Source organism: Lissotriton helveticus, chromosome 1_1 (genome assembly GCF_964261635.1).
Source record: "Lissotriton helveticus chromosome 1_1, aLisHel1.1, whole genome shotgun sequence".
In the NCBI taxonomy this organism is placed as follows: Eukaryota; Metazoa; Chordata; class Amphibia; order Caudata; family Salamandridae; genus Lissotriton; species Lissotriton helveticus.
In genome coordinates this window covers 2,000,787,055-2,000,812,670 of record NC_136057.1, presented here as the reverse complement: position 1 = coordinate 2,000,812,670, position 25,616 = coordinate 2,000,787,055, and the positions used below count along the sequence as shown (strand labels likewise).

Below are 25,616 nucleotides of genomic sequence, written 5' to 3'. Positions count from 1 at the left end.
TAAGGCATATATTAAAATTCCATCATATAATCCAGGGAAGAGAAAGAGCAATGCAGAAATGAGACAAGAAGGAGAGGAGGAAGGGATAGGAGGATAGAAAAAAGAAAGGTAAAAAGGAAAAGAAAGAAGCCAAAAGGAGAGACAGTGCACATCCATAAAGTACGACTGAAAGAACATACCTGTAAAAAAAAAAGACGAAATAGAACAGGGGTGGTGACGACACATAAGACGAAAATACGCCCGAGGGTTGGGGAGGCCAAGCCATACCAGGACCAAGAACACTTAGGAAAACGGACCAAACTACATCAGACGAATCTGCAAGGAGGAAAAATGAACAACATAAAACATATCATATACAATAAAACATATGAAGAATTACAGTCTGAGATATATTAAGGAGTTACAAAAAAAAAAATTCTTTGAAGAATCCAACAATAAGAGTAATACCAAACAAAGACAAAAAGATAAACCATTAGATGGGCCAGCAGTATCCATACTTCTCAAAGTATGGGATTGAATAAACTTCTTAAGTTCTACTAGATCTTTAAATAGCACAGTGTTATTTTGGAAAGTTACTTTAAAAATGCAGTGTTGAAAAATGCCATATCTTGCCGCAAGTGAACGGAGCGGTGCCTGAAGATTGAGAACTTCTTTTCGTCTGGTTGCAGTGGCATTAGAAACATCCTGAGATAGGAACATCCTTTTACCTAGCCAAGAGACTTGACGCTTAACCTTGTCTGCAGTAAGAACCAACAATAAGTCGGTAAACTTGAGAAAGAGAATGATAACTCCTCTGGGTTTAACAGAAGACGTAGAAAGCGGAGGACGAGGCCAAAGCCTATGGGCTCTCTGGATATTGAATGAGGTTGAAGAGGGCATATTCAAAAGTTTAGGCAGAAAAGAGGTGAAAAAGGAAAGCTTCCGGCAGACCATAAAGGTGTAGATTGTTCCTACTATTCCTGTTTTCTAAATCCTCTGCATGTTGTTGAAGCTTGTGCACCTCTTTTACCAAGGAGTGCATTTTTATGAGTCTCCTCCTGTACCAACAGAAGTTGTTGCTCCATCACAGATATGTGATTTTCCCTTGATGACCATTTGTCACCTAGAAGCTGCATTCTATTGTTTCCTCTACAAGAGGGCGCAATGTCCGAATCTCCTCCAGCAACAACTCTAAGGAGATAGGGGATCCTGATTTATCAGGTGTGGTTGGGTCTTGTTTCAACCGTTTAGATGCAGAACAGGGCGGTGAAACCTTATTATTAACAGAATGTAGCGAGGAACTGCGAGCAGGAGCCGAGTAAGCCATTTCTCCAGCATCTAGGGACTGACTTTCTGTTGATGAGAGTGATGCAGGGTTGTTATTCAGACCTGCCAAGGGTCGCCCTTTGGGTGGAAAGACAAATTACAGTTTCCTTAATTTCCCCATAAAAAAAGAACCAGTGATAGTCGAATGACAACACAGGTGTTCCTCCAACTGAGTCTGCACCAAGGAATTGCCATTTCAAAGTGCCCCAAACCTCCAGATGTACAAAAATTCAAAGCATGAAGCCCTAAAAGCCAACATTAAAACAACCTTAAGTCACATTAAATCATACTGTAAGGGTCATAGGTGAACTAACAAATACAGAATATGCTTATCAAACTTTGCATTCTCTAACTAAACCTGCATCAAGGAATTGCCACTTCAAAGTGCCCAAAACCTCCACAGATGCAAAACTTCCAACCATGAAGCCATAAAAGCCAACATTAAAACAACATGAAGTCACATTGCGAGCGTCAGCCACACTGACAGAATTTAAGAAGGGGTTAAAAACCCACCTTTTTAATCTCAGTATCTAGTTGCTTCCCTTCTCTCTTGGTTCGGCTCTGTTTTAGTTCACATATCGCGCCAGGATAGTCTGTAGTAGCAGAGCGCGTAATAAAATATTTTATACATACATACATATACATGTTGTAAGAGTCATTTATGAATTTCAAAACGCTGGATATGCTGGTCAAACTCTGCATTCTAAACTGCTGCATACACAGACTCTTACTGTGTGAAGTGCGAGTGCAGGAAGACGAGTATCAGTAATCCAAAATGGCGGCAGCTCTTAAGACACTGCCACGACAATGAGAGGACGAAGAGAAACTTGCTGCACTACACCTAAAAAAGCGGCTTGCCTTCATCGCCATAGACTCCTTCCTTGGTGCCTGAAATTCGGACCATTGAAATGGTGCCGACAAGTGCCAAAATGCTGCGACTCGCCCGTGGTGCGGCAGACCTCCTCCACTGCACTGGGCAGCCATCTTGAGTGACGCCGAAGCCACGTCCTTGAACCACTTACACTCGAATAGGCTGTGTCCTGCCTCCACACGAAAGGCTGCATAACCCCGGTGTTTACTCTGGAGCCAGGACGGGGAAGGCAGTATGCCTAGATGACTTAAAAGTGAAACCTCTAGAAGCTTCTCCCCCACTTCAAAGGCATATATGGGTATAAAGAGTGGACCTAGAACACCACCACTTCAGTACACTTCTGGACCTGTGGATACTCTGCGAGGAAGGAGGAACCTGTGCTGCTGAAAGGACTGCTACTCTGCAGGACTGCTGCCCTGCTGTGCTGATCTGCTGCCCTCTTGCCTGGGAGAGAAGGACTGGACATGCACCTTTTGAACCCAAAACCCCTGAGTGGCTCCAAGGGCTAGTTGGCCGGTCTCCTCATCTGAAACCTCAGGGACACAACAGGCTCCCAATAACCTTGCACCTTGACTGGGTAGGAGTGTTCTGCTTAATTCAGATACTCTGTCCATCACCACCCCCCTTTTTGAATTGTTTTGGCCACCACAAGCGTGGAAGGGTATGCTCAGATGTGAGTCCCTTGCTCACTGCACCATCAGGATTCAAGCAAGCCGGGCCGAAGACGGCTGTAATGCCAGAAACCGGTCCCCGGAAGCTTGTTTCCTTTCCAGTAAAGAATTGGCTTGGTAGTTTGGTCTGCCCTGTTCCCATGATGCACTGGGCCAGGGACAGACTAATTTGCATGTAGCCAGGTTCTGAACTGGGATGGTGCAGTGAGCTAAAAAACGGTGATGGATCAAGCCCTGATCTTTTGACTGGGTAGGAGTGTTCTGCTTAATTCAGATACTCTGTCCATCACCACCCCCCTTTTTGAATCGTTTTGGCCACCACAAGCGTGGAAGGGTATGCTCAGATGTGAGTCCCTTGCTCACTGCACCATCAGGATTCAAGTAAGCCGGGCCGAAGACGGCTGTAATGCCAGAAACCGGTCCCCGGAAGCTTGTTTCCTTTCCAGTAAAGAATTGGCTTGGTAGTTTGGTCTGCCCTGTTCCCATGATGCACTGGGCCAGGGACAGACTAATTTGCATGTAGCCAGGTTCTGAACTGGGATGGTGCAGTGAGCTAAAAAACGGTGATGGATCAAGCCCTGATCTTTTGACTGGGTAGGAGTGTTCTGCTTAATTCAGATACTCTGTCCATCACCACCCCCCTATTTGAATCGTTTTGGCCACCACAAGCGTGGAAGGGTATGCTCAGATGTGAGTCCCTTGCTCACTGCACCATCAGGATTCAAGCAAGCCGGGTCGAAGACGACTGTAATGCCAGAAACCGGTCCCCGGAAGCTTGTTTCCTATCCAGTAAAGAATTGGCTTGGTAGTTTGGTCTGCCCTGTTCCCTTGATGCACCTGGCCAGGGACAGACTAATTTGCATGTAGCCAGGTTCTGAACTGGGATGGTGCAGTGAGCTAAAAAACGGTGATGGATCAAGCCCTGATCTTTTGACTGGGTAGGAGTGTTCTGCTTAATTCAGATACTCTGTCCATCACCACCCCCCTTTTTGAATCATTTTGGCCACCACAAGCGTGGAAGGGTATGCTCAGATGTGAGTCCCTTGCTCACTGCACCATCAGGATTCAAGCAAGCCGGGCCGAAGACGGCTGTAATGCCAGAAACCGGTCCACGGAAGCTTGTTTCCTTTCCAGTAAAGAATTGGCTTGGTAGTTTGGTCTGCCCTGTTCCCATGATGCACTGGGCCAGGGACAGACTAATTTGCATGTAGCCAGGTTCTGAACTGGGATGGTGCAGTGAGCTAAAAAACGGTGATGGATCAAGCCCTGATCTTTTGACTGGGTAGGAATGTTCTGCTTAACTCAGATACTCTGTCCATCACCACCCCCCTTTTTGAATCGTCTCTGCCATCTATGAGTCTACCCTTCCACGTGGTGCCACCCAAGTTCTGGACTCTTGGAAGTGTGCATAAGGTGCTCTGTCAGCCTCTGTGGATCCAGGGGAACTAACACATCTTCTCTGCTGCACAAAGCCGAACATACCAGACACATCGCCGTTACTGCGTGGATCAGAATGCCCTCAAAAACCCGCATCACAGTCTGTCAAATCATTTGAACCACAGCTGCGAGACGCATCCTCAGGAGAGGCCCTTGCATCCTTCGTCAATGGCAGCCTCAACGACGATGCTGGACTCTGCTTTATAGCCATGCAGCTTTTCAGAACTGACGCATTGCCTTGAATGCGTCAGCTTCCTCAATGCCAGAGTTCACATCACAAGCCCTCATTGACGAGATTCTCAATGACATTGCAGGTCCTCGTATCTCAGCCTCGCTGCATCTTGGAACTGAGGCCTCGCTTCGGCTGCGCGACACATCTTTGATGCGGATCCTCACAACGCTCTACAAACCACGATTTAACATTCTTTTCAGTGGGGCTAACGGGGTCCCTATAGCCTGCCCGTGCTCAGCATTAACTTGTGACTTTGTCCCAGTCCGGTGTGACCAGATATCCACAGTTAGTGCTTTATGCTATATGGCACAATTTTTACTAAGATATTTCAAATTCAATATCTCCGGTTCTACTGATTGGAACTTTGTTGTTTTGGTCCTATTTTATTTATTACAAATTGTTCAATTTGTCTAAAGTGGTTTCCAAAATCCTTTTTAGGTGTGTTTTCACTGTGTTACTGTTTGAAGTATTGTGCAAATACTTTACCCATTGCCTCTGAGTTTATCTTGCCTACTTTGTGCCAAGCTACCGAGGGTTGAGCACAGGTAAATTTAGGGTTTGCTTCTGACTTCACCCTGGGAAGAATTGTAGTTGCTACCTGAGAAGGGTTTCACCCCCCCCCCCCCTCAACCAGTAACCCAATTTCTTACATGGTGTTTATCTGAGTTTTACTGGGTACAATATGGGGGGAATCTAAAAAGGTGGTGTGGCCTATGTAATTAAGGGTGTGGCTTAAACATGGAAACGTCTTTGCTTTCCATACTGTGACACCCGACCGGTATTTTGGTTCCTCTCTCAGCTTTCTTCTATTTCATACAGATATATAACAAAGCAACGGACATACATCTAAAACCAGCCAGGACTATTGGCTTTGTCAATGTTTGCTATCTGTGTAATATAAATAAGTAACAATAATAATATTGTTGTAAATAATATTGAAAATGTACTAATTCCGAAATTATGAGACAGTGAGTTAAACATTACTAAGGCTGGTGGAAATGATAGAGGTCTTCGGAGTGTGTCAGTCACTTCTGCTATCTTCACTCTCTTAGGCATATATACATACCCTTTTTCCAGTCACTGCTTCTGCCGTGAATCAATAATGGGGCGGGGGGGGGGGGGGAGGGGAGAAGGTGGGAGAAAAAAAATTGCTGGCCAGGCTGGCTGTTCGCCGCCCCTCTTCCGTCCTCTTACTGGCTTCTATTGGAACAGGAAGCAGGATAGGCTCCCCTAATCCAATCTCACAGCTGAATGCAGATAGGGAATGGGAGTTTGGGCATGTTCTCCACCAAGGCTGTAATGAAGCCTGGGTGGAAAACATGCAAAATGTGCATTCATTTTTGGCCAGCCCCAGAGAGCTGGGCTAACATCATGCACACTCAGGAGGGTGCCACCACTTGTATCCCCTGCACAGCCTAGCCCCGCCCATAAAACTGCCCAAGCAAAGAAAAATAAAATGATATCATTTTATTTTTCCTTTTTTGCTGTGCTAAAAGACAGTAGGGCAACACTACTCCACTGTAGCGGAGGAGCCACCCCTGCCTTTTTCTCTACACATCTCCTTCATCTGCATATTTTACGCCTTATTTCTTTCCTCTTCTGCGCCCTCTTTTCATGCTCTTCTGAATGCAGTTCTTCGCATCTACTTCACTTCACCATCCCCCAAACAATCACTGCTCACCTGCAACCGATGTATTTTCTTTTACTGTTGCTTTGTTAATATTTTGACAATGTTGTACCTCCTTCACACACATTTGCACAGAACCACAATTGCAGCTGGAATAGGGGACCATTGCCTTGCGCACCTCGCAGGAGAGGCCAAGGATTGGATGACCATGTATTCTGAACACCTTTTTGACCCACTGACATGCACTGTGTCTTCACTTCAGAGCTCTCATTTGTGTCCTATTATAAACACGTGGAGGCGACTCAGTTCAAGGTATGCACTATACCACAGTAAAATGCTATTTGAAAAAATAAAGAAGCATAACATCCTAGCAATAGGTAACATTTTAAAGGAATGCAAGATTAAGTGAAACCTCTGAAATGTAAACAGGAACTAGATTGTTGATATGGATTACCTTAAGGTATTCTACATTCATTGTTCATAAATCGATTAATGTTTTTTCCAGTATAATTAAGGCCATGAATATAGGGCCCAATAAGGACCCATTTTAATGTCCATTTTAAATGTTTACCGGGTGTGAGACCTGGGTAGACCGACCCACTTAAAGCCGATGTTCAGGTTCTCTGGTGCAGGGATTTCCTGAATGATTATCAACTCATTGAGTAGTCCCCATTTCCCAAGAGGCTGGTCAAGAAGAAGCAGGTCCTCATAGTGGATTTTGATTCTCCACCCCCATGTTTCTTTCTGGGGATGCCAGCATTTTGTGTTGAGTAAGGTTATTAAGTTACTAGTCAACTCTGCCTTTGGTCACGAACAGAGGTAGTGAGTTCCTCAAATGTACGTTAGTTTTTACCTTTTCACAGTGCTTCTGATATTTGTGTCATCTTTAGCGAGTATGTGGTAGCTGATGAGGGTGAACAGTTACCAAGTGTCACATCAGTGGGCTAAAAGGGAACAGCAATGGACGAAGTAGTTTAAATACTGGGTATGTGGTTAGAGAAGACCATCCAGTTCCTGAGTGCAGTCTCCATTTCTAGAATGGAGGATGCTCAAGCAGTTCAATTAAATAGGATCTTTCTAATTCCCCCCCTAAAAATTTTCTAAGAGTGAATGTGTTTATCTACATTTGACAGTGAATAAACTCCACTGGTTGAAAACATGTGTCGTCTCAGAACATCTTCCCCCTCAGTATTGTCTTGTCCTCCTATTAAATATCTCACTCTAGAGGCATTTATACTTGATTATGCTCTATTTTACCATGTGCCTCTCAAAAAGTTTGAAACTCCACATTCCCATTTTACCTACCACAATCAGATACTCTCAAACCTTTGCAAGGCATTCATAGGAAGAACCTACTACATAATACTTGTACTCTCACACATATCACACAATGCGCTACACTAACACTGTACTCAAATCTCAAGTGTGTTTAACCAATGTTAAATCTTCCCTAGCATGTGCAGCAATGCTTGCAGATTTTGTTACTTTCATACCTTAGACATAGAGGGGCAAATCTACTAACTTCTGATGCAATTTTCTCTGCTGTGTTGCAACAAAGGGGGAGGGGGAAACAGTTCCATATCTACATAGCCATAGAGCTGGTGCTTTTCTTTTCCCCAGTGGTGGGTCACTTGTGGACCATTGTGCAACCATGTGTGTGCTGTATCAAGCTTATCTTTGTACTGGAAGGGGACCAACTTTAATACTTTTTCCAATTTGTATGTGTGCACAGATACAAAGTTGAAAAAATGTGGAGACTTTTTAAACATGCTTCATTCTCAAGTATGCCTGCCTCGTGTGGGCATGTTTAGATGGTGCAAATGTTAGTAGGTTGGAAATTGCATCAAAACCTTTGGCTGGCTGCATGGGAAAGCTCTTTTACCACCCACTGGAATGGCTCTTTGAGACAAAGTAGTACAGAGATTCAAATATTACCGTTGTGCATTACTTTAGGCAACTTTCCAATTTAAATCTTGATTTGCATTTGAAAGTAAATCCCAACACAACACTTGCGTCATGTTTGCATCACTTTTGTGAAGCAAACCCAGGACAAAGTTTTAGTAAACTTCCCCCAAAATCCCTTTGGTTTCCATCAAAATGCAGCGTGGAAGCCATTACTTTCGAAATAATAGATGATATACTCAGACCCTTGAGTTGAGGAATCTCCTTTATCTTATTCATGTTAGACCTTCCATCAGGATCTGATACAATAAATCATGAAACCCTTTTAGCCATTTGATCTACTGGAATGGCATTTGAGGATCAAGGTCTGAAATGGTTCTCCATCTTCTCATCTAGATCTTCATTTGTTCAAATGGTATCATTTTGCTGGTTGAAAATACTCTTCTGCTACTTGTGCTTCCCTGCTTACCTTTATTTTCCGCCAAGAACTTCGTATGGGCAACTGTGTTTAAGCTCAGTATTGGATGATTGTCCTGGAGGTAGAAATTGTTTCAGTTTAAATATGCCATACAGTTTGTTTTCATGCCATGTGCGTTGCAGTGTATTTGTCCATCAGAAAACTTCATTTCGGTCATACGACCATAAAAGTGTAGAGTGCAGTACAACTCAAAAATAAATTATTTAAATGTAATAACAAATAAAATACACAGAGAAATTGATCCACGGTGAGCTGGGACAGGTTTACAATTAACATAGGGAACAGACCTCGCTGAAGGCCCAATATCTCAGTGGCAACAAAAACCTCTGAAAGCAATCAATGCTAACAGGGTCGGCAATGTTGTCAATGATCTCCTATTGCACAGTTGCTGCAGATCCTTGGAATCATCCACGATTAAAATCTTAGAATCATATAAGTTAAATAAATAAAAACAGTTAAGATCATCATTATCTCTGCTTCATCATCTTCCGTCTGATACACCACATGTGACCCAAAAACTTGGCAACATGGGTCTTGGGTCGGATCTAACAATTCGGAGAGCTTCACCATAGTTACGTGTCCCTAGCAGCTTGCATACTGGCATAAGCCACTGAGTTCTTGGGCGTATGTAGGCTGGGCAAGCAAATAATACATGAACTGGTTATTTAATTGCACTAGTACAAATATGGCAAAACTGTGTTAACGCCGATGTGCTGTGCCAAAAACTTATGAGGGAGTTCAGGTGGTGCGTGCCAATCCTGAATTGCATATATAGTTTCCTTTCATTGGGAACCTGGATGATATCAAGGTAACTTTCCAAAGAGCTGACTGACTTGAAGGCCATAAACTCCATGGTTAGCCGACTCCATGATGGATTGGTAATTTCAGATTTAGCTACCCAATCCCAATATTGCGCTTTGATGAAATCTTTGGTAGGGAGCATAGTCAAATCCTTGTTTTCCCAATAGCCCTCTAGCCCTATGTCTGCCAATAAACATTTCAAATTTCTTAGCCAGCTTATTTTGTGACACTTATCTAAGGAGCTGACTAACTCAAGATCAGAAGCATAAGAGCACAGTTTGGGGGTTGCCTAGATTCTCCGCCAAAACAGCAACGGCCGCAGCTTAGCCTTTTCTGCAATGGATTTCCTGCCCAGATCTAGCCTTAGGGGGAGAAGGGGTGTGCTCTTGGGTAACAGTACTAAGATCCACATGAACTTATTCTCAGATCTAGAGAGGTCTTCTAGCTTATTAGAGCCCCACAATGCGGCCCCATGTAGGTCTGAACTCACTGCTTTAAACTCATAGATCTGCAGTGCTACTGCCGCTCGTTTACTAAAGGAAGTGCTATGTTCTTTACTCAAGGTCCCAAATATTTACGTGTGCTTCAAAGTCGACTTAGCCAAATGAGGCTTCCAGGTTATATCCTCCAATAATGTTATGCCCAACTAGTCAAAAGTTTTTACACTCTCAAGAGGGATGCCTCCCAAGGTTGGTCTTCCTCTATATGATTTTTGGGGGTTGATCATCAAAAATTAAGTTTTAGATGTGTTGATCTCTAAACCTCGCTCACCACAAAAGTCATTAAAGCGATTGAGGAGTATCTGGAATCCCCTTGGTGTTTTAGACACTAGCAACGTGTTGTCCGCAAACAGAAATGCCACCATTTTTTCTTCCCCCAATGAGGGTGCATCAGCTGGTACCTGTTTTAAACCCTGCACTACATTATTGATGTAGAGGGAGAAGAGTGTGGGAGCCAGAACACACCCTTGTGTATTTGTGTCTGTGTCAGTCATCATATTAATGGTTTCTGCTTGGTGTAGCTTATTCATTTGAAAAGGATTAGTATGTGAAGCATGAGAAGGTTGTCAATAATCTACTCACTGAGGGGCATATTATCAAGCAGGGCGTTAAAATATGGCAGTTTTAGTGGCAGAAAACTGCCGCTAAAGCGACGATAATGGGCTTCATAATATGCCCTGGAGAATTCCAATAGAGCCCATGTTCACACCAGAACATGGGTTTCTATTGGAATTCACAAGGGCATATTATCAAGCTCATCATTGCTGCTTTAGCTGAAGTTTTCTGTTGCTAAAACTGCGATAATTTTTAATGCCCTGCTTAATAATATGCCCCTGAGTTCATTGAGAGGGAGGGTATTTTGCAACCTGCACAATCAGTGTTCCGGGCTGCCCATAGCACCGAGCCGGTCCTGGTGGAGGTCGTGGAGGCCATTCTGGAGTGTCTGGAAGCCAGCGGGAGGCCAGCACTGATCCGTTTGTACCTCTCGGAGGCGTTTAACACGGTCCCTCACTCTCTTCTCCTCTCACGACTCGCTGGGATAAGTGTGTTAGGTACTGCCTGGAACTGGCTCAGATCTTTTTTAGAAGATCGGGCCCAACAGACCTGGATTCCTCTGTGCTCCTCCTCTACACAGTTTGTGACCACGGGAGTGCCCCAGGGGTCTTGTCTCAGCCCCCTTCTTCTTAATGTTTATGTTACACCCTTAGTCTACCTGGAAGAGAGCTTGGGAGCCAAGGTAATGGCCTACGCCGATGACACCCAGCTGCTATTCACTTGGGACAATAACGATGAGTCGGTCTCCTCGGTTCATCACTCTGTCATATATTTTTCAATGGTTAGCAGCTGCGCAGCTAAAGTGCAATGAGGAGAAGTCCTAAATACTCCTCTTTAGAAAATTCTCTCCTAACTTCCGAGAATCTCTTTGGCCTCCTGATCTCCCGGTGCCAACCTCTCTAGGGAAGCCTGCCAAGAATTTGGGGGTATGGTTTTATGAGAGTCTTTCTTTCTCATACCATATTAAGAAGCTGGCCGGTAATTGTTTTGATCTCCTCAAAACTTTGAGGAAGTTTTTCCCTCTTCTTCCCCAAGCAGTGAGAGAAACGGTGACCTGTGCACTCATTTTGTCCCGGTTGTATTATGCCAATGCACTATACATCGGCACTCCGGGCTACCTGCTGAAAAAGCTACAGGTAGTCCAAAATGCAACAGCCAGACGGCTTCTGGGTATCTTTGCCAGGAGCAGTGTGCGACACCATCCTCATTCACTGCATTGACTTCCTGTTGCGGAACGGGTAAAGTTTAAATCATTGGTTGTGGCTCACAAAGCGCTGCATGGGCTTGTCCCACTATATCTACAAAAACGTTTTTCTTTCTATGTTCCATCTAGACACCTGCGCTCCACGTCCCTCCGCTTTGCACAGGTTCCTCGATTTAAATACCAGAGGCTTGGAAGTAACTCACTGACAAGGAAGGCTACTGCTGCCTGGAATGCTTTGCCTCTGACCCTACGCAATATTAAGGAACCTGTGGTATTCAAGAAATATTTGAAAACACATCTCTTCGCCGAAAAAGACACTTTCCCTCTTTGTTGGTTTCGCGCCGAGACACTCTTGAGTATCTGTGCGCGCTATAAATTAAAATAATATAATAATAATAATAATAATAATAATATAATAATATGAGAAAGAATAACAAATTAGTTACTCCCTGATTATTTATCAGTAATATTCAATACAAAGAAGCCTACATACCAGTACTGACTGCTTTCATCCTTTGAGTGCTTTGAGGCAAGGATGATGATTTTGCGGCAAAATACAGATGAAATGTAGGAGGGAGACTATCATATATAGGATTCAGCAACAAAAGGCCATTTCACACCAATGGCCAAACATTGAAATGGTTCCAAAATGAAGACCTAAAATGCAAAGTTTGAATTTCATCACCCAGTCATCTAGCACTTCTTTTTGAAAGGTTTTATGGCTGAAGGTTAAAAAATATGCCTTGTCTGAAACATTTGATCCTCTAGGCTTCTACTGCCTGAGTCATGTCTCTTTGAAATTTTATGATATACATTTTATAACTTTGCATATAAGTTCTTTCTAAATGTGTATCCCATACAGGAATACCCTCTACACCAGCAGTTGTTAAACTTTTGACTTCTGTGGACCCGACTGAATTATTGCTGGAAGTTAGGGACCCTAGCCTTAGCATTTTCCAGGATCTGCTCCTCAAAACAATACAAACAATAAAGAAAAACGTAAACAATAAACAAATATGCAATTTATGAAAAATTTTACTAAATTCACAAATAAGAAAATCTTCAAAAATCGAAATTCTAATGGAAAGTATGGAGCCTCTGAAAATGTAGTTTTATGTCTAAAAGATTACATGATATGTTAGATTCTAGCATATCACTTTGTCATTTTCACCCAGATGCATGGTCTCCTTTTGCCCGTGCTTACCAGCGCTTCAATTGAGGCCACCAATGGCCCATACTAGATTCTGTTTGCTGTACTTGTTCTACTCCCACGAATCAAAGTAAGGGTGGCAACTTAGATTTAGCCTCCAATTTCAAATTGCTTCACATTCACAGAGTGTTTTAACATTTTCCATTTTGCTTTTTATATAATTAACTAATCTACTAACATTATTCAACTTTGGGCGGCGTGGACCCCGGTTTAAGAACCGCTGCCCTCGACTAATAAGGCCTGATTCACAAACACCTTTTTGTCGATTTATAATACCATTTTTGGCATACCCTTTTTAAGTACATCAAAAACAATAGTTCTAATTCACAGATCGCCATGTGAAAATGTAGGCACATCTCCCTACCTCCCTAGCGTAATCTTAAGCCCTAAACGCATAATATAATGCATTCAAATGTTACTGCAAAGTTGAAAATGTAGATATTTCAATTTTATTGGGCTGGAAAATGTTGAGGAATATCATCTCCAGAATGTGTGTGCCATTGGGGAAAATAAAGCATCGAGAGATCATTGAAACCAACTGACATGTCCATACATGAGCAGATTTGCCAGTAGGAAGCATCTTTCGGCTAATGAAAAACACTTATCTATTCAAGTACCTCTCCAAGGCTGGATTGCTAAATATTACTACTGCCAATCATTGAAGTAAATTGCGATTCTCCTATTAACAAGACTAGAGAATCTGGATTTCATTAAAGACATGGAGGCTAACTTTATGCATTAATCCTTTAATGCAGCGTCACAAGCAGCCGCTCTTACATCATAAAAAGAAACATCTAGAATGCAGTGACAACATAAGCTCAATAAAAGGCATGAGCAACATCAGAGCTGCCTCCTTTAAATGAAATGAAGCAAAAGAGAGTTTGTAAGGTTGAGGTCCAACTTGGAGAGCGAAGAAAACCTGGAATTCCGATGAGAAGAGTAGTCCAGGAGAAGAAGACGATTCATTAGGTTGAGTTATCTGAAATGAAGAATGAAAAATTAAAGGTTGAGAAAACCTTGCATCTAAGACAAAATGCATACTGTAAAACGCAATAGTCAACGGCATATAAATGCAAATAATCAAGAACATATAAATAGATACTCCGTCCAAGGGAGGGACGGGTGGGATAATGTTAGCCGCTGTGTCTTTAATGAAATCCAGATTCTCTAGTCATGTTAATAGGAGAATCACAATTTCATTACAAGACAGGAGGCTACATTATGCATGCTGGTAGCCTTGAAGAACAACGTCGGACATGTGTTCAATAGGTTTACAATAATGATGAGCAAAAGTGGAGGCATTGGACCAACCAGCAGCTTTAAGGATATCATCTAACTTACCACCAGACCAGAATGACTTGCTAGCCAGAGCGCCTCTGAGAGAGTAGGCTTGAAACTTAGAAAGGTCAATGCCAGCGAGGTTGATAGCTAATTTGATCCATCTAGCGATAGAACAGGAAGAGACTGTTTTAAAATGCTTAACAAAAGAAATGAGAAGTTGATTAGCATTCTGAGGACAAAGGTCTTTCATACTCGAATCGTATTCATTCATACAATCAACAATACAAAGTTTTTTGCAGAAATCAAAACGAGGGTAAAAGATAGAATCTGACATGGTTTTGGTTCTCCTAAGGATTTCAAACTTCACACCATACATGTCGTAACATCTATTAGAAATATCAAGAGATTTAACATCAGATACTCTACGGCAAGAAATCAAACATAAGAGAGAAGCAAGCTTAATGGAAAGACATTTCCTATTAAGAAGAGAATTATCAGGCCATGAAGAAAAAAGGTATAGGATAAGCTTGAAGTCCCACAAGGATTGGTATTTGGGTAAGGAGGTCTTTTTAGTCTAATACTTTTCATTACTCTACAAATAATAACATTCTTACCTACCGTCTTACCGTTGATGAGAGAGTGACCAGCAGAGATAGCAGATCTGTAACAATTAATGGATCTATATGAGAGGCCATTGTCGAATAATTTGACAAGGAAATTACCTATGTTGACGATAGGAACCTCCACGGGATCCAAGTTCCTCTCCATGCACCAACAAAGCCATTTTCTCCAAATGTTATTGTACCTGTAATGTGTCCCTGGTGCCCAGGACTCACCGAGGAGAGTGAGAGCCAATTACGAAAGTCCAGACAACTTGTTAGATTGCCTGAGACTTTCCGAGCAAGAAGGTTCAAATTCCCTGAAAGTATTAGGTGGTGATCTTCTCCGTTTATGTTTGAAACCAGACATTTCGTTGCAGGGATTAGGAAGGGGATGTCGCACGACATTTCCAACGTTGTCGGGAACCACGCTTGAGAAGGCCAGAAGGGAGTTATCAGGACCAGGGAGCACTGTTCTTGTCTCACTTTCTGAAGAACCCTCTGAATCATGGCAAAGGGAGGAAAGGCGTAAGGCTGAAGATGAGACCAGGGCTGGAGAAAGGCGTTCACCACAAGAGCGCCTGGGACCGGCATCCAGCTGAAGTACTTTGGCAGTTGGAAGGTCAATCTGCTTGCAAAAAGGGCCACATTGAAAGGGCCCCAAAAATGAAAATAGAAGTTGAAAACGTTCACATTGAGTTTCCAATCGCTGAAGTCTATAAGGAATCTTGAGTTCCAATCTGCGGAAAGATTCAACTTCCCAGGTAGATATTCTGCCTTCAACTACATTTTGTGTTCTAAACAAAACATCCAGAGTTTCTTGGCTAGATCGGAGAGATCTACTGATCTGGTCCCGCCAAGACGGTTGATATAGGAGACTGCAGAGATGTTGTCCATTTTCAGGACAACAGATCTGCCCTGAAGAGAGTGTTTGAAGATCATTATGGTGTATAAGCCAGCAGTCAGTTCCAAAAAGTTTATGTGATGGGAGGACTTCGCCTGAGACCAAACACCTGCTGTGTTTTGGTCGAGGAGGAGCACCCCCCAACTATGAAGGCTGGCGTATGACTCCAAGACGAAGTCTGGAGTCGACCCGAAGATAGCTCTTCCATTCCATGCATCCAAATTGTCCAGCCACCAAGATAGTTCAATTTGGCCTGTGGATCTAGGGTCACACGGTCTCCGTACCAAAGACCAGATCTGAGAGCTTTGGCTTTCACTCTCTGGAGGGCAGGGTAATTCAGTGGTCCCGGAAAGATGGCTTGAATGGAAGAAGATAGTAAGCCCAGAAGTCTGGCTAGTTCCTGAAGAGTAAGAGATTGCTGTTTTAGAACGAACCTGATTTTTTTCCAAATCTTGGCGATCTTCTTTTTGGGAAGAAGAAGAAGAAGAAGACATTTTGAGGTGTCTACGGTGAACCCGAGGAATTCTAGAGATTTCGAGGGGGTAAGGATGGATTTTTCTCAATTTATAATAAAACTGAGAATCTCTATGAGATTCATGGTGGTCTTGAGATCTTCTAAAAGCTGTGAGTGGAGTTGGGACATGATAAGGATATCGTCTAGGTAGATGCTTAGACGTATTCCTCTTTCTCTCAGGAGAAAGACAATAGTTCTCATGATCTTGGTGAAACACCAAGGGGTGGATGAGAGCCCGAAAGGGAGGGCTTGAAATTGAAAGAGGTGATTGTCCCAGATGAATTGAAGAAAGGGCTTGTGCTCTTCCGCCAAAGGGATGGTAAAATAGGCGTCTTTCAGATATAGCTTGACCAGCCAATCTCCTTTGAGAAGGAGATCTCTGAGGAGGTGAATGCCTTCCATTTTGAAGTGTCCGTATACTAGGTACTTGTTTACTTCTCGTAGGTTTATAACTGGTCTCCATCCGTTTTCCTTCTTTTGAACCAAGAAGAGAGTGCTGACGAACCTCTTCAGGGACCATGGCACTTCGATAATAGCGCCTTTTTGAAGCATGGAGGAGATTTCCTCTTTGACAATCTGTTGATGTTCCGGGGAAAGAATCAAAGGTTTGGGAGTGTGTAATTGACAAGGGAGATGTACAAAGTCTATGTGGAAACCTTGAACCGTCTCGAGAACCCAGGGGTCTTGAGTTAAATATTTCCAAGCATGGTAAAAGTGTTTGAGTCTTCCCTCGATCTTGGGAGGGGAAGGAGAGAGAGAAAGACTTACTTGGAGGCTTGGTATTGGGAGTTCCATGGGAGGAGAAACCTCTGTTGCGGGAACCTCTTCCTCTTTGAGTGTAGAACTGGCAGTTGGAAGGGTAGAAACCTCTGCCTGAAGCTCCTCTGCCTCTCGAGGATGTGAAGGGCCGGTAGTAGCCACAGCCCGGAAGAACGGCTCCTTCTTCCAGCCTGTCCAAAAATATTGCTATTGAAGACACGCCTCATGTTGGTCTAGGCTTTATCTAAGGCAGTAAAGGTCGAAACATACTTCCCAATAGATTTTATCATGTCCTCTCCGAAGAGGAGGCCTCTGGGATTTTAGGAAGGTTCCTTTTCGGCCAGGTCGCCGAGTTTTGGATTTATTTTATTGAGCATGGTCTTCCTCCTTTCAATATTGAGGGAAGAGTTAGCATTACCAAGTAAGACAATTGCCCTTTGGCTCCAGCCTCTAACCAGGTTGGTATCAAGAGCAGAGTTAGAGACATGAGAGTCTTCGGCCAAGTCTAGAATCTTGGTAATGGGGCCGAGAATGTCAAGTAGATGATCTTGGCAGTTTTTAAGTGCTCTCTCGAGGCCCTTCCTAGGGTCTTGACCTAGTTTAAACAAAAATTTGATAAGGTCAGGGTCGAGATTAGGAGTCTGACAGACCTTGTCTCCAATAGAGGGTCTCGGGCATTCAGACCTGAGTGTGTTACGAGTTTCTCTCTCAAGAGAGTTTCTGATTCATCTGTGATGAACTTGGAGACATGATCTTGGGGGAACCATTTTGAACTATTGGGGTGGGAGATGTTGAGGGGGGAAAAACATTTCACCACCCAGGAGGTCGAGGATAGCATCCTTCGTGGAGGGGGAAGAATCAAGCTCAAACTAGTTAAAGTCTAGATCATTGAGGTCTTGATCGTCCAAATCGAGGACAAACTCACCCTATGGATTATTGAAGACTTCTTCTTCGTCAGAGTCGGTACCTGCACCATCATGGGCACTATTAAGATTCATGTCGCTAGGGACACCCGCCAAATTTGTCCCACAATCGACACCCATCCTATTCGTGTCGCGAGGGACACCTGTATCTTTTGAGGCGCAGGGGCCTCCCAACAAGAATGAGGTGCTGGGGCCTCCCATGTCAATTGAGGTTCCACGACCTCCAATAGTGCCTTCTCAGTGTCTGGACTTCTTACTGCTCTTGGAATAAACAAGATGAGGGTCACGAGGAGGGGTGTCATCATGATCAAGAAGAAGGGGTCTCTTGGATGACATAACCTCCTTGAGCGTGTCCAGCATGCAGGACCTCATTTCCTTTTGTAGAAAGATTTTAAAGGAGTCATTGGTATGATTAGGGGAACTGGCGATAGCGTCGTCTGATTCCATGTCAGACATGACAGGTATTATAGTAGAGGAGAAAATATTATTTGGGTAAGTAATAAAAGTCTGGTAGGTTTAAAGTTCTTATTAAAACAAATTAGATTATTTAAATCTAAATAATTATATAGAGTTGAGCTCCTTTTTTTATATGTATAGTTTTTTTTTGTATTCCTTATGTACTTCTTTAATTAAGTTATTTCTATTTTTCCGGGGAAGTGTTGGGTAAAAGGATGAAAGGGGTAGAAAGCTTGCTCCCCGAGATAACTTACTCTTGGAACTAAATTGCCAAATGTCCCATGAGTAGCCCGTTAATTAAATGCTTAAACAGAAAAAGAGGGTGAAATTCGCTAAAGGACAGCAACAGCTGATTTGCGGCATAGTCTCCGGCAGCGGCTGGCATGCGCGATGTAACTGACTCGCTCGAGCCAGCCGCCGCCGAGAAATTAGAGGAATGACTGTTAACGGGCAAGGGAGGTAACGCCGCCGCTGCCGAGATCTATTCCTCTCTTTAAGTTGGAGGACGCACTCATGAGGAAGGATGAAGCGAGCGCATTTCAAGGTCCACAAATTAAAAGAAAAAGGCGGTGAAGCAAGGCTGTAGAAGGGGGAAGTTGGGGAAACACGGTAGGCTGCACCTTAATTTATCCGAACTAAGCGTACTCAAGGAGGGAGGCCCAACGAACCTCCGGCGGGGGGCGGGAACGATCGACAACCATCAGTTGGAAGTTGGAGGAAGGGAGGGGAGGTAGGAGAGGATCGACGAACCAACCAAAGATAAGGAATCAAAAAATATTCAATAAATAGTTAAACGATAAGAGCAATAGTAGAGATACAGTTAAAGCCAAAAAAACAATCAACACAAATATTAGAACGGTGAAAATCAATCAATATGAATATAAAGGTAGCATACAGCCCAATATATATAGGGAGCAAGTAAGAGTAACTTATCTGCTTGCGAGCCACATTTAAAAGAGGCAGTTCTATTGTCGCTCATGCCTTTTATTGAGCTTATGTTGTCACTGCATTCTAGATCTTTCTTTTTATGATGTAAGAGCGGCTGCTTGTGACGTTGCATTAGAGGATTCATGCATAATGTAGCCTCCTGTCTTGTAATGAAATCACACACCACACAGCCCACACAGTGAAATTAGAAAGGTGTCAAACAGATTCACTACCTGCATTGTATTTCAGCCTTAAGTAGGAAGGAGGATACAACAAACTGCACACAACCTGTGTCTTTCCAATAACGGAACACCTCTAGAAATAGCATATTATAATAATAGCAAAAAAGGGTTCATTCTCACACAATTTCTTAAAATAACTGATTATATAAATGCAGACTTAGAAAGGACAACAGCACACCGTTCAGAGGTCATGATCAAAGCCTTATTTAATGTCATTGACACACAGCTACACCCATCATCATGCAAGTGCCAATATGCAAAGTTTGAATATTTCTGATATGCCATGTCCAAAGACACCCAATTGATGGACGTAATGCAGAACAAATCAAAACATTCACCGCCAGTCAAGAGATCTGGGTTAAATCCATCATTCTTTTGCTCACCATGCCATCCCAGTTTAGACATGGCCATATGCAAATTAGTCTTGACCCTGTGCCTCATGGGAACAGTCCAGCCCGAACTGTCAACAGATATCAAAATTCTAGAAAGATGGGCTAATAAAGTATCCGGTTGAACACCTGAGACACACCACAATCCAGCTGCTGCAATCTACCCACTGACCAATTACAGTGGTAATGACCATAAGTAAGCTACCCAGGCTCATACTCTTAGAAATGACATGCAAAGAGGAGATGGGGAGAAATCATGCCCTTCCACATATGACCCTGGACATGTTTATGGAATGGAAGTTGGAGCTACCCTCACCAAAGCCAGTTCCCATGCCAACCCTGCTCATGTCAAAGTATTTGCTGTACTGCATCACCTCGCTAATGAGATTATTCCATGTGACCAATGGCATCATGAATGACTTTCAGCCAATCAAGGTGCCTGCTCCAGGTATTGAGACCATGCTGCAGCCCCAGCATGAGGAAATATTTGACATGACGTTTCTATGTCATTGCTTATTTCCTAAGAGTTTCTATGCGCTCCTATGTAATATTACAAACTTAAGGTCATTCTGTATGGACAGGCATAAAGCAACATCGTGCAACACACAGCGGACCAGGCTAATCATGCACTCCTGTGTGATTAAGATATCTGATTGTGACTTCAGGACACCAACAGTCTGTTCCGTGATACCACATGTTTGTGAGTTTGCTCAGTTGAACCTCAATTGAGGTACAATGATTGGCCAGTGGAAGGGAATTAAGTGATGCAGAGACAAAATGCCTGAAGAATGACCTGCGTGCAGAGGAAATACATTAGGTAACCATGAATCACAGTGATCAATTTCAAATGAACAAGGTGTCCCTTAATAAACTGCATATAAGCCTTGAAACGAAGGTTGGTAGCTTTAAGGCATCTGTAAAAGCTGTACAGGTTGATAGACTATGCAATAGAGTTACAATAGTGGAACTGCAATTACCAAAGACTATGAATAAAATACAAACAATGGAAAGTCAGAAGCTGGAGAACAAAGTTTGAGGCCTATTTGGATGGCTGGCGGACTTGCGTCCGTCCGCCACCCCCGAGGTGGAGGGACCGTCCGCAGGGGCAGCGGCGGTCCCTCCGTTGCAATTAGGATGTGACCGCCACCCTGGCGGTCACATCCCGTATCTTTAACCTTGCGGCAGGTGCAGCTTGAAGCAGCACCCGCCGCAAGGTTAAAAATGCATGATTTGCATTTACATGCACAAAGCGGCAGGCACCGCGCGGTGCCTGCCGCTTTGTGCATGTAAATGCAGGGGTGTACCATAGGTACCCCCCATGTGCACCCCCACCCCTCCAACACCCTGGTGGCCCGCAAGGGGCCCCCAAACACAAAAGACCACATGCTTTTCCACTGCGGAAAAGCCGCCGTGGAAAAGCATGTTTCAACACACATCCTAATTTGGCTGACCGTGGCTTGCAGACACCGCCACCAAATAGGGCTCATCATCCCGCGGATCAGGGGCGGATGGACCTGCCGTCCGCCGCTGTTCCCATCGCCAGCCCACCGCCATCCTAATCTGGCGGTGGGTGTTTTCTTTGTTCGCCCTAAGATGGCAGGGTATGCTCAGACGTGAGTCCCTTGCTCACTTTGCCACTGGAGTCAAGCAAGCCCGGCTGACGACGGCTGTAATGCCAGAAACCGGTCCTGGGAAGCTTGATTCCGGTCCAGGGAAGACATGGCTTGGCAGTTCGGGCTGGACTGTTCCCATGAGGCACAGGGTCAGACTGATTTGCATATGGCCATGTCTGAACTGGGGTGGCGGAGTGAGCTAAAGAACGGTGATGGATTAAACCCAGATCAGTTGACTGGGGGTGAGTGTTTGTATTGTCAATGCTCCGTCCATCACCACCTTTGGTTTTTCTTTGTTCGCCCTAAATTGGGAGGGTATGATCAGACGTGAGTTCCTTGCTCTCTTTGCCACTGGAGTCAAGCAAGCCCGGCTGACGACGGCTGTAATGCCAAAACCGGTCCTGGGAAGCTTGATTCCGGTCCAGGGAAGACATGGCTTGGCAGTTCGGGCTGGACTGTTCCCATGAGGCACAGGGTCAGACTGATTTGCATATGGCCATGTCTGAACTGGGGTGGCGGAGTGAGCTAAAGAACGGTGATGGATTAAACCCAGATCAGTTGACTGGGGGTGAGTGTTTGTATTGTCAACGCTCCGTCCATCACCACCTTTGTTTTTTCTTTGTTCGCCCTAAGTTGGCAGGGTATGCTCAGACGTGAGTCCCTTGCTCACTTTGCCACTGGAGTCAAGCAAGCCCGGCTGACGACGGCTGTAATGCCAGAAACCGGTCCTGGGAAGCTTGATTCTGGTCCAGGGAAGACATGGCTTGGCAGTTCGGGCTGGACTGTTCCCATGAGGCACAGGGTCAGACTGATTTGCATATGGCCATGTCTGAACTGGGGTGGCGGAGTGAGCTAAAGAACGGTGATGGATTAAACCCAGATCAGTTGACTGGGGGTGAGTGTTTGTATTGTCAACGCTCCGTCCATCACCACCTTTGGTTTTTCTTTGGTGGGTGTTTCCTGTCACCGCGGCGGTGAATCCGCATCCTCCGGGCCGGCGGTGGCTTCCACCGGCCCGGAGGATGCGGATTCACCGCCATCATATTTGACCCCTAAGTTAGGAAATTAAAGGTTTCAAAAGTTGTGCAAAAACTTTTTAGGCTGGGTTTAAGTACAGAGATGTTTGATAACCTAAGGTCAACGTACAGTTCTCAGTATTGTGATTACCACCGAAACGCTAAGCAGTGCTGCTTAATCCTCATTTTCAATAGGTGATGTTGAGTCTGGTTTAGCTACAGTATCTGTCTGAACAGCTGTTGGTAGAAATTGTACAGGCATGCCTTGAGAGGTGCTCTGAATGACTCACAGACAGGAGGTTCTGTGATAACAACGGTACAAAGAATGGAGTGGATGGAAATGATTTTGCATGCGGTGATTAGATACAAGTTGGTGATGACGATAGTCATCACCTACACTTCCCTGGCCTGAACTCCGGTAATCTAACCAGAAAAAAGGCTTTATTGGGGGTTTAAAATAGGAGCTCAAAATGTGTAATTCTGGCTCTGGGTGCTTTCCCAGGAAACCGTAGGGTGAACTATCAAGGGAGCAGAAGAGGTTTGTTTTATCACAGGTTAAGGTGGCCAGAACCCTTTTGAAGGTGTGAGTAATAAAGATGGGTGAATCATAGTTTTGAGACAAGTGGATGCTTTCCCAGGAAAGGAAAACATAAGGTGGACCGGATATCTATGAAGTCAACATGACACCCCCATGACATGTCAACTGTCTACTTTGTCAAACTTCGTATACTTGAATGAAGCTCAATATTCTGATGGTATTGTCCAAGGTGTCTGCTCAATTTTGAAAAAAATGCTAATTGTTTCATGCTGAGTCAAGCATTACCTTGCAACCTTCATTATTGCGACGCCTGGTGGTATTACATGGACAATATGTGTGGATGAATAATACCTTTGATGATCCCTTTGGGGTGCCCCCCAACCCTATATAGCTCTCATTGATACTCATAGTTGGATCACAATCAACTGGATGCTGTAGTTTTTAGGTAGATTACACCATTTATAACAGATTTAAGGAGTGACTCTGTAGTGAGTTCTATTGAAATACGTTAGTGAACATTCTTGTTATCATTATTATGTATTGTGACCTGTCATACAGTTGTAAGTTTGTACAATACATTCCATGCCCCCTCGTGCATCTTTGTCTCTAATTTTTTGCAGCAAGAACAAATCAAGCAGGGGAACCTACACAATCAATTGGCGGGCAATGGAGGATTACAACCCATTTGCAGGCAACCACCACTATGGGTTCAAAGCAAGGAAAGGAAGGCAGAAATGAAGAATGGCACCAGCCCACAAGTAGCTCGACCGGGAAGAGCAGCAAGCATCTCCAAAACTCAGGAAACCAGGGGCAGTTGGACATCTTTGCCATCAACAAAACCTTTGAGGAAACTGACGAGGCAGAATCTCTTGTTTCAGAAGGCACTGTGATACCAACAAGTGAGGTCCCAACATCCTCTCACACTGTAGGCAGTTCTCCTGTCCCTCCTCCTCCTCCTCCTGCACCTTCACAACCATCTGCCCATCTGAACAAAGGGTGCCAACTGGGGAAGGCCTTCTTTTCACCTGGCCCCTCCACTGCATGTAGGGTCTCTGCTCACCCGTGTATCCATCCGCCCTACCAGAAAGAAGCTGAGGAAGGACTTAAGAATTTGACATATGGGCAGCAAGCACTCCTGAAAGCCATGTTAGATCTTACTAAAGAGATCCATGATGGTTTTGCTGGCCTTCTGGAAGCACAGGCTGCCCAGCATAGGGAAATAATATGCCTATTATCCTTCTGGACTGCAACCTAGTCCTCACCTAAATCCCACATCTGTGCAGTATGTCATACCTGCCTGTCACTTAACCATTTCTCCAAACTTTGTGTTTCATTCCAATGGGAAGGTGCTGTGGGCAGGTTATGGAAGTGCCTTTGTCTTCTAAACTGGAATTGGTTGAATTTTCTGTTGGTGACTTTGCAGATGATATCATCAACCCACACTGGGGCACATTCTTACAAGAGGAAGTGAACTGACTTCGGGTTTATTATTATTCTTTTTTTATGGACTTTTGTTTACTCATATTTGAACATATTTCTACTATCAATTTTTGGACTTCTGGGACTGCCTCGTTTACAACCCCTTTTCAAACTGCAATTGTATTACAGTTTTTTCCAGGCTATTTTTATATTTTTTAAGATTATTCATTCTGACCCCAAAACCTTTAGTTTTTCTTTTCTGAACATATCACCTTGCACTGGTAAACGTTGATAAAATGCTTTACTATTTTCAAACTCTTATAATGTCTCTGTTACCCAAGTGTAATAACCGTATCTATGTTGAAATATAGATCATGGATGGTGTGTTTGCAAGTAGGTGTACCTTGAGGGAAGGTTACATTTTGGACACAGCCCTTCCTACATATTACTGATACATGTCAAACATCTCAGTCACCTTAGACAATGTAACATTTTATTAGCCAATGGCTTTTAGGGGGGTTTGCAGGTTTATTTTCCATCAGTTTGGGAATAGGTAGTGATATGTAAGACCAGTGTGGCATGTAGTATTATATATGATAGTTATTTCAAGGATATTTTACAAATGAGTGGCATATATGTTCAAGGGGTTGAGGGTCATCCACGTTATCATGAAAATATCCAGTGATTTTAGGGTTTGCAAGAGAGATTCAGGTTGCAGAACCCTTTTCTTCCCATTCTAAACCATGTGAGGGCCCTCACCATTTGAAAGAGCTGTAGAACTTCATGGTCTTGTGGTCCCAATTTTCCAGTACAAGAGCTTGAAAAGTACATATAATTGCAGAGGTGCTATTTATGCTAGCACAGTTTTGAAGGGATTGCAGATAAAATATATCACACGGTACACCATTCAAACAGTGATACATGATGTGTATTTCTGCGCCAACAACAACACAATTTTGGGAGAAGCCCTTTTCTTGTGAGACAGTCTTGCAGGCAATTTAGGTGGCAATTTCCATGCTGGCATACAAAACTGAAGTATTTTGTTGTGGCAGGGGCCCCACATCTGATACCACAGTTGTAGGATCTCAGCACTATTACTCTGGTACAGCTACATGTGTGTAGCAGTTGGCTGTTTGTGAATAATCTACAAAGACAGGTTTGTTTCCCAGACAGGGAGGCATGGATGAAGCTTTAGCACGTATTAATGTCTAGAAGATCATCTCATAGTCCCACAAGTGCTAGG

The 25,616-nt window shown here is 43.7% G+C and overlaps 1 protein-coding gene across 3 annotated transcripts in view; it reads left to right on the top strand.

Annotated features, from left to right (window-relative positions):
* VCAM1 (vascular cell adhesion molecule 1) overlaps positions 1–25,616 on the top strand; it is a 117,584-nt gene that overhangs the window by 81,953 nt on the left and 10,015 nt on the right. The window contains exon 6 of one of the 3 annotated variants that reach the window (XM_078644559.1): positions 23,575–24,682. The exons of 1 other annotated variant lie outside the window; for it this stretch is intronic. In XM_078644559.1, coding sequence (XP_078500685.1) covers positions 23,575–24,209 — 635 coding nt within the window. In that variant the 3' untranslated portion in view covers positions 24,210–24,682. Of the gene's footprint in view, positions 1–23,574; positions 24,683–25,616 lie in introns of those variants that run through there. One more of the 3 variants, XM_078644577.1, reaches the window with a different exon arrangement.